At 43.5% G+C, this 18851-nt stretch overlaps 1 protein-coding gene across 4 annotated transcripts in view; it reads left to right on the plus strand.

Moving 5' to 3' along the window:
• Nucleotides 1-15097, plus strand: part of kmt2d (lysine (K)-specific methyltransferase 2D) — a 30635-nt gene extending 15538 nt beyond the window's left edge. For all 4 annotated transcript variants that reach the window (XM_005732589.1, XM_013910698.1, XM_013910697.1 and 1 more), the window contains exons 34-55: nucleotides 109-227; nucleotides 379-2309; nucleotides 2396-2519; nucleotides 2902-2983; nucleotides 3076-3142; nucleotides 3286-3518; nucleotides 3629-6535; nucleotides 6745-6894; nucleotides 7002-7166; nucleotides 7266-7413; nucleotides 7507-7588; nucleotides 7678-7850; nucleotides 8080-8204; nucleotides 8295-8430; nucleotides 8789-8910; nucleotides 9003-10383; nucleotides 10483-10619; nucleotides 10849-10979; nucleotides 11390-11675; nucleotides 11795-11868; nucleotides 11973-12081; nucleotides 12157-15097. In XM_005732589.1, the coding sequence (XP_005732646.1) occupies nucleotides 109-227; nucleotides 379-2309; nucleotides 2396-2519; nucleotides 2902-2983; nucleotides 3076-3142; nucleotides 3286-3518; nucleotides 3629-6535; nucleotides 6745-6894; nucleotides 7002-7166; nucleotides 7266-7413; nucleotides 7507-7588; nucleotides 7678-7850; nucleotides 8080-8204; nucleotides 8295-8430; nucleotides 8789-8910; nucleotides 9003-10383; nucleotides 10483-10619; nucleotides 10849-10979; nucleotides 11390-11675; nucleotides 11795-11868; nucleotides 11973-12081; nucleotides 12157-12249 (8775 nt within the window). In that variant the 3' untranslated portion in view covers nucleotides 12250-15097. The remainder of the gene's footprint in view (nucleotides 1-108; nucleotides 228-378; nucleotides 2310-2395; nucleotides 2520-2901; nucleotides 2984-3075; nucleotides 3143-3285; nucleotides 3519-3628; nucleotides 6536-6744; nucleotides 6895-7001; nucleotides 7167-7265; nucleotides 7414-7506; nucleotides 7589-7677; nucleotides 7851-8079; nucleotides 8205-8294; nucleotides 8431-8788; nucleotides 8911-9002; nucleotides 10384-10482; nucleotides 10620-10848; nucleotides 10980-11389; nucleotides 11676-11794; nucleotides 11869-11972; nucleotides 12082-12156) is intronic.
• The last annotated feature ends 3754 nt before the right edge of the window (nucleotides 15098-18851 follow it).

The raw sequence follows: 18851 nt of genomic DNA on the forward strand, positions 1-18851 counted from the left end.
AAAAATTTAAGTTTCTGATTTTCATGCAGACATTATGAAAAAAGTTATTTTTGATTTATTAATAACTAAAGAGTCAAGGGACAATGGTACAATTTTTACTTCCTTTAGGAACGTATTGCTGCTGCCGCTTCAAGTGCTCAGGCTTCTGTGTCGGGGAAGATGCCCACAGACGATAAGCTCATTCGCCCACCACATACAGGAAACCCTGCCGTTGTTGATCCAGTTAGGTAAGCATTTAAATAATGAGGTACTTGGATTGAATAAACCAAATACAGGCATAAATCTTTTGGCCCTGAAGATACAATTGGTGTCTTAAATTAGTCCAACGCCCTTTCGTTGTTTTTGGGGGGGAAAAAAAATATTTTTGTCTTTCTTCAGGCTACCAGGATCTTCCAGACCGCAGGGTATGTTTACCCGTCCACCATTCCCTCCTCAGTGGCAGGGCCAGGCTCCAAGGAGGTTCCCTCAGCCTGGCATGGAAGCTGTGGGCATAAGGCACAATCTTAACCCTGCTGTCAATATCCAAGGTATGGAAGGCATGGGTAATACTCATGCCATGATGCCAGGGCACGGAGGTGAATCCATGCAGCCAATGAGTCAAGGTCCACCACCACAGTTCATTGAGTTGAGACATAATTCACAAAGGCCACCCCTGCGACACCAATTTATACCCCGTGGACCCCAGCCCAGGCCACGTCTCTTTGTCCCAGGGCAAGAGATGTCAACACCTTATGTTCAGCAACTTCCTATAGCTCAAGTTGGTGGGATTCAGACAGAGGGGTTACAACAGGGTGGACTGTCAGTTTTACTGCCTCAGCAGTCTCACATGCAACCTCAAAATGCTACTTCAGCCCAAAACACTCGCAGTACTGAGCAGCATCGACTTTCACAACCAGGTATAGTCACAGAGCCCCAGCCTGCAGCTGTAGAAAATGCAGAAGAACTGCCAGAACATGATCTTGATGGGCTAGGCGATGCTCCAGGAGATGGAGGAGTAGAAGATGAGGATGATTTGGCTCTTGACCTGGACCCTGACAAAGGAGATGATGACTTGGGCAACCTGGACAACCTCGAAACCAATGATCCACATCTTGATGACTTACTCAACAGTGATGAGTTTGACCTGCTGGCTTACACTGATCCTGAACTGAACCAAGGAGACCCTAAAGATGTCTTCTCAGACCAGCTGCGGCTGGTAGAAGCTGAAAGTGAGGGTCCTTCAGCGTCGTCTGGTTCTGCACATGTTAAAGTGGAAGACAAAGCCAAGGTGGAGCCAGAGCGGAAGGCTCTGACAAAAGTCCCTTCTACTGCACTAGAGTCTGCTGCTCAACTAACACGCTCTTCACAAACCGCTGATGCCTCTAAAGTTAAAGTAGAGAACAGAGGTTTGACGCCTCAGCTGCAAACGGGACAGACTGTGGTGAAAGCTGAAATGGGAGAAGCGGTATCCATGCCTCTTGGTGTGACCGCACCAACAACAAAGACTCCACAAAGTGAGAGCCAGTCTGCCTCACTCAGTTCTGTTCGATTAGGGGGACTTCCATATCCCTTGCCAGGCCAAGGTAATCCATTGCCTTTTCCTCCAGCTCCTCCACATGGCGATATGGGTGATGATCCCTTAGGACTACCTGATGTAGGGGAGCAGCACTCTCCTGCTGTAGATCTGGCAAAGGTAGAGAGCTCATTAGATGGTGAACTGCCTCTTCTAATACAAGATCTCCTGGAGCATGAAAAGAAAGAACAACAGAAACAGCAACAGCTCAGTTCTCTTCAACAAGGAGGCATACCACAACAGTTTTCAGGCATTCCAAATCCACATCCGAATCAACATTCATCTGGGCAAATAATGTTACCACACCACCATCGTCCACCACCCCAAGGTATGATGAATCAGCCAGGGATGGTACCGCGTGCGTCACACATTTTGCAGCAGCAAAGGCTTATGGGACCTGGTATAGTACCGCCAACTCACATGATGGCCCAGCAGCAAACCATGATGAGGACGATGCAGCCTGGGATGCAGCCTGGGATGCAGCCTGGGATGCAGCCTGGGATGCAGCCTGGGATGCAGCCTGGGATGCAGCCAGGGATGCAGCCAGGGATGCAGCCAGGGGTGCAGCCAGGGATGCAGCCAGGGGTGCAGCCAGGGATGCAGCCTGGGGTGCAGCCAGGGATGCAGCCTGGGATGCAGCCTGGGGTGCAGCCAGGGATGCAGCCAGGGATCCAGCCAGGACTTGGCCATCAATCACAACAGCAGCAGCCAGCAGTAAAACAGTCAACTCTGACCAACAGCTTCTTCCCAGATAAAGGTAAGCTTCATGTCTTGTCACGGCCACAACTTCTTCTTTTTTCTTTTGTTTTTCCATACTTCCACTAATTTCACCTATTATTGCAGATTTGGACAAATTTGCTACAGATAACATTATGGATCCCATTGCCAAGGCGAAGATGGTTGCCCTTCAGGGTATTAAGAGAGTGTTGGCACAGGATCCAATGGTTGTTCCCACTGGCATTAACAGGTATTTCTAATAATGTTTTTTTTTTTGTTTGTTTTTTTAATAAATAACATGGATATGTTTTTGCCATTGTTAAACTGCTGCTAGAAAGCAGAGCATGTGTTGATTGTGATTATCTTCAGATCTAGTTTTTGTTGTTGGTTCCAGCTCTTGTAAGCTGTTCAACGTAAAAGTAGCATCCCTAACACCACTGTTCACAAGGTTAACTGCTCAGCAACCACTTATTTGCAGTAGCTATGTGTCAGAGACATGCCTGCAATGGTAACTTCAGTGTTAAAGACTGCGATTAGACGATCAACTGTACCATTAGCACACCTGTTTGCTGAGGCCCATGTTAAATATTTTTAAGTGGATGTCACTCAGCACTGTTTTGCTTTCTCTTCAGGCAACAAGTTTCTCTGCTTGCTCAGAGGCTGGCTTCTGCCCCAGCCACAGATCCAAATCAACTTGCATCTGGACCTGCAAAGGTATGTTGGTTTATTTTTAAAAAGTGATCGATGATTTAATTTGTAAAACTGATGATAGCTGAGTCATTTAAATGCCACGTTTTTCTGTTTAGGAGGGAGAGACAAGTGATCCACCCCAGTCAAGGCCTAACCCTCCTCAGTTTGTGCAAGGAATAATCAGTATGTTTGACCAATACTGCCTTTTGAGCTGAATTGAGTCTTTTTTTTTTTTCCTTTTCTTTTTTTTTAAGATTAATTTTTTTTATTGCAGTCTCCATACATTTGTGGATAGCTAAGGGTGGTTTGTGATTTCTTTTCTATAGATGATGCTGAACAGCACCAATACGAAGAATGGCTTCTTCATACCCAGCAGTTACTCCAAATGCAACTGAAATTTTTGGAAGAACAGATAGGAGTTCATCGCAAATCACGCAAAGCACTGTGTGCGAAGCAACGCACTGCTAAGAAGGCTGGCAGAGAGTTTGCTGAGGCAGATGCAGAGAAACTTAAGTTGGTCACAGAAGAGCAGAGTAAAATTCAGAAGCAGCTTGACCAGGTGTGTAGATGTTCAATGTTCTGAAAACATTTTTTGCATTGCACAAAAAAGGCTTCTGGCACATTTGATATACATGATATACAGATGTCCTCATAAATATTCTGTTTTAGGTGCGCAAGCAACAGAAGGAGCACACAAATCTAATTGCAGAGTACAGAAGCAAGCAGCAGCAGCATCAACAACAACAGCAGCAGCATCAACAACAACAGCAGCAGCAGCAGCAGCAACAACAGCAGCAGCAAGGCTCTGGTATTATAACCCAAGGTCATTCTGCACAGGGGGGGCCCTCTCACATGTTTCCCAAAATGCCTGGTCAGATGATGATGGGCCAGCAGGGGGCACCAGTAATGGGGCAACATCCTGGCATGGTACCCCAAGGTGGGATGCCTGTCAGAATGCCCCAAGGTCAGCCCTTTATTGGAGGAGCCCAGCCACAGCTTTCTGGGGCTCTTGGAGCCAGTGGTGCCAGGGTCCCAGGTCCTCCTGGGCCTTCAGGAGGATTTTTCCCTCAGGGGCCTGGGGTGCAAGGTGCAGACCCTAGGCTTCTTCAAGAAAGACAACTTCAGCATAGGATGCAGATGGCAAAGTTCCAGCAACAGCAGCTGATGGGCCAACAACCAGTGTCACTCCCAAATCAACAGTCTAGTTTAATCAATCAGTCGCAGGCTGGTATGATGGGGCACCAACTTATGGCACAACAACAGGCGAACACTCAGCAGGGTATGCTAGCTAATCAGGCTAATCAGCAGAACATGGTCCAGGTTGCACAAGGAATAGTTGGAGGCCAGACTGTGGCTCCATCACAGAATCTTGTGGGCAGCCAGCCTATTAACCATTCTCAAGGCATGGTATCAACTCAGGCAGGAATAATTGGTAACCAACAAGTTGCATTGTCACAGCAGCAGAGGCCTCAGCTGATGATGGGACAGCAGGGTATGGTTGGTGCTCAAGGTCACCCTGGCCTGAGGGGGCCCCATGCCCAGTTGACTCCTCAACAACAGAACATTCTGGCCCAACGCATGCTTGCATCTCAGCAAAATATTACAAAGAATTTAGCCCACATTCAGCAGCAGCAAATGACACAACAAAGACAACCAGCACAGTTGATCAACCAGTCTGGCCAAGAGCAAGGTCTTTCCCAACCCTCTACCCCACAAATGGGTTCCTCTCCTTCAGCAGGAAGTAACACACCCCAGCCCCAGGGATCTACAGAGAGCCAAAACTCAGGACCCAAAGAAGGTGGTATCCTCAGCCCTGATTCAAGAACCCCACCACAGCAGAGCGGACCCTCTACTCCCAACCAGATCCAACTAGGCTCTGCAAATGATCATCAAACTGACCTGGGACGACAGCAGCAGCACCAGAATCAGGTTTATGTAGGCCAGCAGCAACAATCAAATCCCCAGTCTGTACATGAGAAACAGTCGGGTTTGGTCGGGAACCAGCAAACTGGTATGCAGCAACTGCAGCAACAACTTCCAGTCACTGTCCAGAGGCAAAGTTCCCTCACCACTGACAAGCCCAGTTTGATGACAATTAAAGAGGAAGGAAAAACATCTGATTTCTTACATCATCAACAGCAAACTCTTCAAAATACCACACAGCAGCCACAGGACCCCACCATGCCGCAACAGATCACAGGACACAACCATCCAGGGCAGCAACAACCTGCTATGATGGGTCTTAGTTCACAACAGCAGGCCATCATGGCCCAACAGCAGAAACAGCAGGTTTTAATGAGTATGATGAGAGCTCAGCAGCAAGGAATGATGGGACAGAGACCTGGTGTTCCTCCTGGACAGATCCGCGCCCCTATCAACATCCAGGCCATTATTGCTCAGAATCCTCAGCTCCGCAATCTCCCCCCCAACCAACAAATACAGCACATCCAAGCCATGATTGCACAAAGACAACAAGGACAAATGCTGCGGATGCCAATAGGTCAGGGCCAACAACATCAGTTGAGGCCTCAGCTCCCACAGATGGGACAGCAAATGATGGGGATGGAAGGCCATCAAATGTCACATGGAGTCATGGGGAATCCAGGAGCAGTGGGAAATCAGCACCAGCCAGGTATGCCAGGCCAACAACCTGGTGTTGCTCCTCAGATACAGCAAGGAATGATGGTCTCTGGGCAGCAGCTCCAAGTGGGAGAGATGATGCAGCAACATATGAGAGGACAGGTGCCACATTCCCCAATGGACCAGGGCCCAATGGTGAGGCCAGCATCTCCACGTCAGCCATTAGCCAACTCCCCTGGGGATTCTCAACGGCACACTTTTAATCAAGCTATGGGGATTCGTCCACCCACTCCCACCCAGAACCAACAGCAAGCACTAATGGCAGGCCGTGTGCAGGGCTCTCCATCGCATGCATATTCTCCAAGAACTCCCTTTGGCATGAGTCCAGTCCACCCAGTCTCACCCCATTCATCTCATGTCTCCTCACCTTCTATAGCTGACAGCAGGGCTGGGAGGGGCAGTCCCTACAGTCAAGTCAAGGCTTCTCCACTCAGGTCACCCGGGGCTAAGAGTCCACTTGATTGTCCAGGACCTAAAGCAGACACTCAGTCACCAGGCAGTGGTCTGGCTGCTTCAGTGACTTCCAATGGGCCACAGAGAGGTACAAATGCTCAGCGTCAGTTGCAGCAGGGTGCAGAAGACAAACAAGAGGAGCTATGCAAAATGACAATACAGAATATTAAACAGGAACCAAGGGAGGTCCAGTGTGACAGTGCGGCTGAAGCTCCTACTGGGACTATAAAGCATGAAGCAACCGGGGAGATGGTTAACGCTGGGAACAACACTACCTTTATTAATGCTGGAAGTGCTGCTGTGACTCAAAGCCCTAGATCTGAGACTGGACAGCAGTTGCTGCAGAAACTCCTAAGAACTAAGAATATTCAGCTTGGCGCTCAGAGGCCTTGTGAAGGCATCCACAGTGAGATCAATGGTCACATCAACAGCAAACTGGCAATGCTTGAGCAGAAGCTTCAAGGGACTCCACGAAACATGGAGGTATGTTTTCCTAAAGTGTATTCATTCTCTTTACCCTGATCCCAAAAGGTTGATTCTGTTTATCTGGACGTAGCGTTTTCAATGGGAGAAATGTTTCGTCACTCAACCTTTTGGGATTTACTTACCTGGATGATTGAGCATGCATCAAGACTCTTTACCCTGATGTTATATTTGGGAAAAATCTGTTTTATTTTCTTGACCTTTTACAGGATCTGCAATCGATAACAAAAAGGCCTCCTGTGCAAAAGCCAAAGCGCACTAATAAGGCAGCTGGAGATCGAGGGCCTAATGCACGGAAGAAAAACAAGAAGGAAGAAGTTGGAAAAAGTGCTGAAGCCTTGTTAAAACAACTCAAACAGGTACAATAATGTCAAAATACATTTCCCCCCCTAATGATATTTTGCCACTGATGATCTGAAGATTGATTCTTTTTCCTTTTCTTGGCTAATGGATTTTTACTCTGTAGGGCCTCTCTCTGCTGCCCTTGATGGAGCCGTCAATCACTGCCAGTGTGGATCTTTTTGCACCTTTTGGAAGCAGTCCAGCCAATGGAAAAGCCCAGCTAAAAGGCTCATTTGGAAATGCAGTGTTAGACAATATCCCAGACTACTACTCTCAGTTACTCACTAAGGTCAAACTAAGCTGCCAGTGCACCACCAACATTTTGAATAAGGCATAAAGGTAATTTCAGAGCAAAGTCTTCAAGAACATATTGTTTGTGCATTCACAGAGCAACCTCAGCAACCCCCCAACACCCCCATCTTCCTTGCCACCTACTCCTCCACCATCAGTACAGCACAAACTGCTCAATGGAGTAACAGCTGGGGAGGATCTGGCTGAGAGACAGAAAAACAGAGAGCCTGCTGAAGAGCCGATGGGTACATTTATTGTTCATTATTAATCCACAGTTATGCAGTAATTGCATTCTAAATGCAATGTATTATTATGCTGCATTTTGTTTCCTCCTTCAGATTCTGTGAAAGAGGAGGTAAAGAGTGTAGATATTCTAGCAGCTCTCCCCACACCACCACATAACCAGAATGAGGATATCAGGTACACAAGGACAACTGTGCATAGTTCTCAGTCCATAGCATAGATATTTTCATAAAGAGGCTATAAATGTGTGAAATATCTTTTAACAGGATGGAAAGTGACGATGAGGATGCTCCAGAAAGCATAATTCCAGCATCATCCCCTGAGAGTAATGTAGGAGATGAAACTCCACGTTTTCCTCACCTGCGGGAGCCTAAAGAGGAGGAGACGGACAGGGCAATATCACCTATCATACCCCTCATACCTCGCACTGCCATCCCAGGTATTCTACTCAGCATGTCACATCCTACGGTCTGCTGAGGTAGCAATGTGCTGCTCTGTATGGGGGATTAAATTCTAAGTTAGTTTGTTTTATATGGTTGCATGGATACATAGGTCATGGGGAAACCTGCTTGGAATTTATACGATTGTCTAATTTTTTTATTTTAAATATTAAATCTGTTTGCATCTTGAAATGCAGACAAATGTTGAATTTACACATTTGCTTACAGCATTCACAGAAAATAAACAATTCGAAGCTCCTGACGGCAAGGTAGATTCAACATCCAACCACTGGGATAAGAGCAAAAGCAACGAGGTGTCTGTAACGTTCACGTTGTCATCTGCTGCAGCCAAGGTACTAAGCCATCATAATCTTATATCGTCTTTAAAAGCTTTTATGTCTGAATCTATTGAGGCAATCTAAACTTCTACTAATATTTTCCAGAAACTAAATCACGTGATGATGGCCATGGCCCAGCTTCTCAACATTAGAATGCCAGGTACTTATGAGGTCACTATCCCTCCCCAAAACCCTGAAATGTCAGGAGGAGATGGGCCTGCGAAAGGACCTGGCCAATCAGGTACACACTAAAATAAATAAATTGATGGTTTAGCTTTTTTAGATTTCTGCTGATGTCTTTTTTTTTTATTATTTTCTTTCTCTTTTTCTTTTTTCTTTTTTTTTTGTGGAGTGAGTTCCTATTTAGCTTAAAAGCAAAAGGGTGCGAGTCTGTCAAGACATTCAAAATTCTGCCTCAAAGTGACCTGTCATATTATTTGCTAATGTAAATATTTCGTCTTTCATTAATCCCATCTCATGATTGTAGTTTAAGCACGTTAGTTGAGCAAATTTGGTGTTTAAATGTTTTTGGGGTTTTTTGTTTTTAAAACAAATTGTGGCAGAGTGACTATACCATCTATCCATGTTATGTTTTACAGGGGTTCTGTGTACAAAGGATGGTGCTTCACCTAGTCAGGATGAGTGGCTAAGGCAATTTGATGTGTCTCTACCTGGCTGTACACTGAAGAAACAAGTTGACATTCTGGCACTTATTAAACAGGTTGGTCCCTAAAGGTCTCCTATTGCCTCATTTAATCTTTTTTATTACATGTGTTGAAAGCGTTACATCTCCTGCGTGCATTTTGCTCTCAGGAATTTGCAGAGACTGAAGAAAAACCAGTTCAGCACTGCTATACAACCAATGTAAATGATTTGGATGTGCGCCACCTTCCTATTATACCAGTGGAGGAGTCTCCACCCCCATCACCGTCTCCTCCTCATCCTCCTCCATCTCTGCCAGTTACAACTAGTGAAGCTGAACCTTCCAAAAAATCAACTTCCTCATCACCGTCTCCCTCCAGTCCGGCCAATGTCCAAACAACAGCTGAGCCTGAACAGCATGTTAATCCTTCTCTTGATGCTGCTCAATCAACTGAAGTCACAGAGCCTGAAGTTGCTGCTCCAGAGTCTTGCGCAGACGCAGCAGCTACCTCGGCAGTTTCTGATCCTGCTGCTGCTCCTGAAGATCATCTGAGTGCTGTTGTCAAGGAGGAGGAGGTAGAGGATTTGGTCACTGATCCAGCTCAACCTCCTAAAGATTCTCCCACCCCCATGGAGTCTTCCCCTAAAGCTGTCAAGCAACGCAGGCCTCTCTCACCTGATGAGGAGGTGGTGCATCCAAAACTGAAGAAATGGAAGGGGATTCGCTGGAAGCGTCTTCAGATTGTTATCTCGATTCGGAAAGGTGGCTCTAAGAAAGAAAACAGCCGTGAGGTGTCTGAACTGATGGAACGGCTGCGCATTACTCTTCGACCAGAAAGGCTGCCTCGGGATAAACGCAAGTGCTGCTTCTGCCACGAGGAAGGCGATGGTGCCACAGATGGGCCCGCTCGTTTGCTTAATATTGATGTGGACCTATGGGTGCACTTAAATTGCGCTCTGTGGTCCACAGAGGTGTACGAGACACAGGGGGGTGCCCTAATCAACGTGGAGGTAGCCCTGCGTCGCGGATTGCGGACTCTTTGTGCGTACTGCCAGAAAACTGGTGCCACAAACAGCTGCAACAGACTGCGCTGCCCGAATGTCTACCACTTTGCCTGTGCCATCCGGGCACGCTGCATGTTCTTTAAGGATAAGACCATGTTGTGCACCCAGCATAAACTGAAGGGGCCCAGTGACGATGAACTCAGCACATTTGCGGTCCTACGCCGCGTCTACATCGAGCGTGACGAGGTGAAACAGATAGCTAGCATCTTGCAGCGCGGAGACCGTATCCACCTGTTCCGCGTCGGAAGTCTCATCTTTCACGCTATTGGCCAGTTGCTGCCCTCCCAGATGGCCAACTTCCACTCAGCTACTGCAATCTTCCCCGTTGGCTACGAGGCCACACGCATCTACTGGAGCACACGCGTACCCAACAAGCGATGCCGCTACCGCTGCCGCATCAGTGAAGATGATGGCCGCCCGCTATTTGAAGTGCGTGTTCTGGAGCATGGGATGGAGGATTTACAGTACCGTGACCCTACTCCAGAAGGTAAAACAAAAGTGCTTTCTGATTTTTGTGCTCTATTCTCCCTTTGTTATGTTTCTTAACCTTAAAGAACAGAGTTGAATTTGCTGTTTTTGTCTTTAGGGATCTGGGACCGGGTTGTTCAGCAGGTGGCTAAACTTCGTGAGGAATCATCCATGTTGAAACTGTTCACTGAACACATCAAAGGGGAGGAGATGTATGGCCTTACAATTCACGCTGTCATGAGAATCACTGAGTCGGTAAGAATCCCGAGCACTTTCTGTCCCTTTTTTTATTTTGTCTTTATGTCCCATGTTCACTGATCTGTGGTTGGATAACTGTTTCAGACGGTAATAAAACAGCATTACAGACTTCACAAAATATCTGCTCTATCTTGTATTAACTGAACTCAATGTGACCAGAAATGATAAGCTTTATAGCCATTATAAGTCCATTATGATGATCATTGACTGACTTGTTGTGTTTTAGTTGCCCGGAGTGGAGAACTGCCAGAATTACCAATTTAGATACGGCCGGCACCCTCTGATGGAGCTCCCACTCATGATTAATCCCACTGGCTGTGCTCGCTCAGAGCCCAAGGTCCCCACACACTGCAAGAGGTAAAGCATTATTTTTAGCGAGAAGCTGCACACTCAACACGTTCTGACATATCTGTTAATCTGTACAGCCATGTGAATCACGTCGAAGAGGCTTGTTGACTAAATGTTAACATTTTTGCGGAGTTAAATTCCAGACAGAATATGTTGACTGGTGAGGTAATATACATTAAAAAATGAAACTCTTTTAACATCTATGTAATGTGTAGCAAGTACATAAGCTAAAATAATTTATGTTGGTTATGAGTAGTTGGGCACGGACACGCTCCGGTTGGAATTTAAAATTCCGATTTAGTTATAGCTGCAGTTCTTTTTATTTTTATGTGGGTTACAAATGCAAGTAACTTGCTTCAAAACAACTTCAAACCTGTAAAATTCAAAACATTCAGACTTTCATGTTTCTTTCTTTTTAGGCCTCACACTCTTAACAGCACCAGTGTGTCCAAGGCCTACCAGAGTACCTTCACTGGAGAGCTCAACACACCGTACAGCAAGCAGTTTGTCCACTCCAAATCCTCCCAGTATCGGCGCTTGAAGACTGAGTGGAAGAACAACGTGTACTTGGCACGTTCCCGCATTCAGGGCCTGGGGCTGTACGCTGCGAAGGATTTGGAGAAGCATACGATGGTTATTGAGTACATTGGTACTGTCATACGCAACGAGGTGGCCAATCGCCGGGAGAAGATCTATGAAGCGCAGGTACTCAAACAGTTGATGGAGAATGGGTGGTGCAGAAACTTTGTTTGCTGTGCCGCTCAACTTTCTACAGCTGTAGGACACGTCTGACCTTTTTTCTTTTTCTTGCTCTTTTGCTGTAGAACCGAGGGATCTACATGTTCCGTATCAACAACGAGCAAGTGATCGATGCAACTTTAACAGGTGGCCCAGCCCGGTAAGTGTTTGTTTGTGCATGGCTGCCTTGTTTCAAACCCTAATTTAAGGTTAATTTCCTCCCCCAAAATTGATTTGATTTTCCCCCATTTCCCTTCTCACCAGCTATGTCAACCATTCCTGTGCGCCCAACTGTGTTGCTGAGGTTGTAACGTTTGACAAAGAAGACAAGATTATCATCATCTCCAGCCGAAGGATTCCTAAAGGAGAGGAGGTGCAGTGTGATAAACAGCCTTCATTGTACTACTACTATATCTGCAGCCTTTAACTGTCTCTCTCTTAATTCCAGCTGACGTACGACTACCAGTTTGATTTTGAGGACGATCAGCACAAGATCCCTTGCCACTGCGGAGCCTGGAATTGCCGAAAATGGATGAACTAACCAGAAAGATGGAAAATTCCCTCTCGCTGGTACCAGAACACTCCTGCGCCAAAGCCTATGAAAATCCTACATCGCCAGTGCATAAGCTGTTCATAAAGATATGGAGGAAGGCTGGCCTCCGCTATTAAAAGACTAAAGTGTTACCTGTAGCCAAAGGTTTGAAGAGCATTAATCAATAAAAGCAGCCGACCACCATTCATCAGCAGAAGCTTGATGGTGGGACTAACTTTCGTGTTTGGAGTAGTTGAATCACCCTTTCCTCAGCCAAATCCCTCCTCTTCCCCATCCCCCACTTCAAACCCTCCCAACTATTCTGGTCTCAATAAGCTTACAGTGGCTGGAAAATGATCCTCACCATCTACCAAAACATTCTGACCCTCTGATATCACTGCTCGTAGTACAGAGCTCATCTGGAGCTTCGACAAAAAAAAGCCATTAAAAATGTTGAGAATGAACTAAGGACACTTTTTTAAAAAAAAAATTTTTTTTTTAATGTTTTAAGTCGGACCTATTTCCTGTCCCGTCTGACCACACCTCCCCCCCTTACCTCCCAGACAAGGCACTTTCCCATCAATGACTCATAACGACAACATGGATATTGGCTAGCTAGACAATCTTGATGTGGCTCTGTGTGAGAACTACATGTGATCGATGGAGAGAGGAAAAAGAAAAGAGGAGAAAAAAGTAAGTTAATATAAAAAATGTAAGATACTATTGATCTGTGGCTTCAGTCGCACCAGATGTTCTGACTGTGTGGAGTCCCATGGTGGGTTAGTTGGACCCAGTCTACCTCACTGATTTAGCGAGAAGTGACTGCTTTGTATAAAAACTGTTAACTGCTACTGTGGAAATACTCCGGGGGGTTGGGGAGGGGGCGCGATGGTGATTTTTGGGGGTGGGAGGGTTGTTTTTATGGGCTTAGCCTTCTCGGACAAGCAGGGAATCTTAAGCAGCAGGTTTGCTCTATCTACTCTATGCTGATGATGATTTACAATAATGAGCCAACATAATTATTATTCATGAATTATTTATACAGATGAACTATATGACAGTTTTGATAAGATATTGCATTAAAGTCACAATCAGAAGCTTAGTGGGTGTTCTGTATGCCACCAAATCATCCTGGATATTGATGTAGCTTTTTGCTTTTGTGTTCTTATTTATGCATCTAAAAACAAAATCCTGCTATTAGCTGTGTGAAAGCACAATAACATCCACATTTATTTTTTCTGAGTTGCTTAAGACAGTAAGAGTTTGAGTGAATGGCTCAAGGATCACGCAGGTCCAAAATGAACCAAGTACCCATTAGCTGGTTGTTTCACACCTGAAAGTTCCACTTGTTTGGGGAAAAAAAAAAGGAGCCAGCAGATGCATGACTACTGTCCCCATTCAGTGCTTTTTTTTTTTCTTCTCTTCTTTTTTTGTTTGTTTTTTACTCCCCAACAAGTCAACCTTAAACTTTAATCATGCCTCTTCCTCTCTCTGTATTATTTAATGGACTGTTGTTAAACTTTTACTGTAGTAAGTCTTCCTCCGCCTGAGTACAGCCTGCAGTGTTTCTACTTCCCCTGTAGTGTGCTTTTTCTAGTGCTGGTACTGTCTCCTCGAGGCTGAACTGATGGCAGGGAAAGACTTATTGGAAAAAAGGGCATTTGTTTTCATTTCTGTATAAGAATAATGAGAAAAAAAAGTCTTTAAAGGGAGCTTTACTAAAACTCCACCTTCCCATACTACTTTGGTTCCTCCTTCCCTTAACCTAAGACCTCACATGATTTTAAAATGCAAAGTTGTAAAAACTGTAAATATACTATATGCATTGAGGGAGGGGGGGACAACAGCTCTTTATCCAGACCCTTTGTAATCAAAGTCAAAAGTGTAGAAAAATAAAATTGGAAAAAAAAATCAACCACTGGATATCATTTTAACAAAGATAAAGCTGTACATAAATATAAATATATGTAAAATGGCAAACTAATATCTTTATGTATATGAACCAGAGTGTTTTGCATTTACTTGTTTTTTCTATTAGTGTTTTTTGCTATAAGCTTTCAGGTGAGTTTGTTAAAAATAGATGTGAGGAAAATGTCCGGGGTTCTCGACGAGAAGCCGACGTGATAACGAGGCTGTTTGGATTCACGCAGAGAGTTGTTAATTAGACATGGAAAAATCACTTCTTGCATAAAGCAGTACAATGGTGCATAGCATTTGTATTTATGTAATATTGTTCATGTTTCTTTTTTTCTTTTTATTTATGCTACTGCTTGTCGATTTACCAAAACCTCCCCCTTTAATCGGTCAAAATTGGATTCATATAGTCTTGAATGGACAAATCTTGAATTCCCTAGAATATTGTTAGTGTTTTGCTTTTTCTTTTTTTTCCTTTAATATCTTCCCTATAGAAGTGAATGTGTTGGTTAACATTGTGAAATGGTTACTTGGCCTGATGTATGTTATGATGTAATAATCAAAGTTAATCCCATACTTAACCTGGTAATGAATTGCACTCTCGTAGTATAACAGAAACTTTCTCTGAAGTGGTAGATATTGATCAAGTATCCGAAGCAGTGATATATATACATATATATCTATATTTTTTGGTATGTTTCTATTCCAAGGGAAGAACACGAGACATTATGCCGCTCACTGGATTTCCGCCTGAATAATTTTTAACTTCTCTGAAACTTAATTTAAGTTCTCTGCATATCTTATAATTTAATAAAGGTTGCTCATAATTTGATTTTTTTTTTCTTTTTAACCTCACGTACTTTAAAATACAAAAAAAAAAAGATGTTGCATCTGTACAGCAGAGATACTTTTAGGGAATATGAATAAATATAATGATCATTTTTATTGTATGTGGCATGTTTTATATGGATATTATTTTGAATTGTACATATTTTTTTCAGGACGCCAGAGGTTGCATCTCTTTATATACTGGTTTTCCACTTCCTTTCCCCTTCATCTTATTTCTTTGTCTTTTGTTTCTTGTAAAGGAAAAATAAAATGCATTTTAAATATGTGCTCATTTTCTATTGTCAGCACATGACCACGAAGCTTGATACTTGGGTCAACCGATGGTTATATGAACCGTTTTTACTCGTGGTGGTCCTACTGGTCAGTAAAGGGATGCTTTACTATTCTATACATGAACCAAGAAAATCCACGAAATTATTCTGGGAAAACAAAGCTTTCATGTGGCACTCGTGCAAACCATAGGATGATGCCAAAAAGCAGAGTAAGAGCACTCCCATCATGGTTAGAATTCTTAAATTGGTCATTTGTAGATTTTAGATTTGAAGTTCCAAACAAAAACCTCTAAAATAAACATGTTTTATTGCTTAAAAATCTCAATTATATTCGCATACAGGCCAACAGAAAGTAAACAAGTTGTGCCATTGTCCTTGTCAGCGGATAAGGTCTGTGAGCTGTGTGCTTTTAGCTGGTAGGATTGAAAGAGTGAATTAAATAACCGGGTTCCTGGAACCAGTATATGCAGAAGAGCATCTCTGAAAGCACAGCAGATGGGCTACAGCAGCAGCAGACCACACTGGTGTCGCTCCCGTCAGCTAAGGAAAGGAAACCGAAGCTAGAATCAGCAAAACTGGAAAATCATTGCCGAGTCTGATAAGCCATCATTTCAGCAACATTAAGGATTGAAGGGTCAGAATTTGGTAAAACACCTGCCATGTATGGATGTATGTCACAAAGTCTTAATGAACAAGCAAATGTAGTTTTTGGTAATGCTGTATGACTGAGGGCGTAGTGGTATTAAATTATATTTACATGCACATACTTAACAGCTAGGTACACTACAATAAAGGGGTAGCAAGTCAAGTATAATTATTGCTTTGTAAAAACCTAAGAGTAAAAAATAAATAAATAATAGAAAATCCAACATGCACATCAACATAATGACTGAGATAAAAACACTGGGAGGGGCCAGCAGCACCCCTCGGCCTCCTGCTAGATAGATCTATGGTACCATTTAAAAAAAATTAATCCTACGTCGCATTGTTCACAAGTTATCACAGTCACAAGCTTTTCAAAAAAAGTTGACCTCTGACCCTTGATCTTGAGATCGAGGTCAATGAGATTTGAACTTGAACTGTTGAGATTTTTAATACCGGTAGGTCCACCTGTGGTGTCAATTTCGAAATCGTAGGTGACTTCCTGCTCAAGCTATCGCATTCACAAGATTTTCAGAGAACTTGACCTCTGACCTTGAGGTCAAAGTCACCGATGTTCAAACCAGATTTTCAGTAGAGAAACTGATGATACTGGCTGTATCCCAGCTCAGGGTCTGCAGCCTTAAAGGCCGCATTTCAAGGCCGATTACGTCACAGCGGCGCGCCGAAGGCTGTCCCAATTCAAAGGCTGCTCGAAATGCGGCCCTGAAATGCGTCCTTCATTTAATTTAAGGATGTGGCAGTGTAGACTTCGTGGCCCAACATATCCCAGAATGCATAGCGCGGCGGTGCGTGTGGATAATTTTGCCGAAAAAAAAACAAACAAAAAAAAAAACGGCGGATGTAGTTACACTACAATAAAGGGGTAGCAAGTCAAGTATAATTATTTCTTTGTAAAAACCCAAGAGTAAAAAATAAATAAATAATAAATAAATAATAGAAAATCCAACATGCACATCATGTGAGGGGCAGCCGAAGAGTAAACTTTAAGTACTGAATATTATGTCACTTATGTGCAAATGTTTAATAACGAAGAACATTAAAACATTACTGTTGGCCACATGTCGGCAAAGTTATGTGACATTAGTGACGTTTGTACTAACTTGGTTTTAAAGCCTTTACTTTAAAATATACGCCGTCCAATAGCTGAGCTTAATCAGAGAATGATCAAAGCTCATGTAGAAAGAAACAAACAAACGAACAAAAGATTTTCTCCTTCATTTCTGTCAAACACAGCTGTATGACACGTTTCCAGCTGTTAGTATCATGGTTGCTAGGCAACCTGGGCAGCGCAACGGAGGCTAGACCGTCACATTTTACAAGCCTCGCACTTCCGGCCTTAGCGGTCTTTGAGTACGCGGCCCTTGAGGATCGTTGAGGCTGCGTACTTTAAGGCTGCAGACCCTGAATTGGGATACAGCCATAGACGTGAAACTGCTATGTCGCTTCGTTCTGGAGTTTTAGCTTTCACGGGTGTCCACGTCACCTGCCCGTCTGGCAGGGTGACGACAATCAGCTTTTTATGGCTGTGGGGGGAAAATGCAAGTCACTCCATAATATGCCCCCCAACAATATAACAAATTTATAATGTAAGATGGGTAAATATTGCTTTTCTGTAAAACTACCAGGTAATTAAAATACTACTTACAATTATTTACTCCATGCAGTACTTATTACTTAAGCACTACTTAAATGTACTTCCACTGTAATTGTTTCCTATAAGAACCTGAGATGTTACCAGTCATTGTAGTGCACCTAAGTATTTGTATGTAAATATAGTTATATTGTAATTTATAATCCCCCATCAGTGTATTTTGTCTTTAGTCACAAGCCATAATTTAAAATATTATCTTCTTTATGAAGAAAAAAAAAAAAAACAAAAACAAGAGAAAACCAAACATCTGAAATGAGCACTGGCCAGAGTCACGGATAAGAAAAAGAGGATTTTATTGTATATCATCTATGTACACCTTTGAACTAATTCTGAAAAGATCTGCACAATATTATTTTTTATTACCTATGAACAGGATGTCTGATGGTCATATACCCATGGCAACAAACCAAACATGGACAGGAGTGTTTTGACAATTTTGGTTCAACTGACAGCAGTCGCCCACTTCCCCTCCCTTCTTTTATTCACTTCCCTCTGCCCGCTGAACTTCTACCCATGTTAACAGTAGCAGCAACATTTCTGGGGTACACAACCAACAACAAACAGAAAACAAAAACAACAAAAACAAAATAAAAAAAACAACAAAAAGCACACAGGAAATGGTGGGGGGAAAAACCAAACAAAAACAAACAAAAAAACATCATCTCTTAAGTTTATCTACCTCAATGCAGAGGACCCAGTGTTTGAGACAGCATGCAAAAAATGGATACCAACATGACACATGGATTCTGGATCAAGTGATGGCGTAACTAACGTTAACTAATCGCCCTTGTGGACATAACAGTGCAGAGCCCGATGGTGACAAATGTCAGTGTAATACTTTCATAGTCTCGTCTGGTGACGGACTCAAAGTCAGATGTAGAATGAAAACATGCAGTTTCTCTTTACAGCATGTCAGTCTTTGACAGTAAAACTCCCAACTACATTTTACATCTAACCACATGTTCCCTGTGCACGAACTGTCAGCAATCGTCTGGATTTCTGAATAAACAGCCAGTGGCAGTATCAGAATAGTAAGGTTTACAAGAAGCTGCTAAGTATTCCAGTGTCATTGAGAAAGATGTCACCCCAGAAGACGTATGTAGAAACAGATCTGCATTACTCAGCTCTTGAAAGAACTCAACAAGCACCTGCAATAGTTGTGTTTATATAGATTTAAAAAATTAAATTAAATTTAAAAAAGGAAGTTGCAGCAAAATGGCCTGGGATCAGTAGTACCACCAAATTACCATGAGAGGAGCAAG

This window comes from Pundamilia nyererei, unplaced genomic scaffold, assembly GCF_000239375.1.
Source record: "Pundamilia nyererei isolate P.nyererei 1_Seehausen unplaced genomic scaffold, PunNye1.0 scaffold00047, whole genome shotgun sequence".
Taxonomy (NCBI): Eukaryota; Metazoa; Chordata; class Actinopteri; order Cichliformes; family Cichlidae; genus Pundamilia; species Pundamilia nyererei.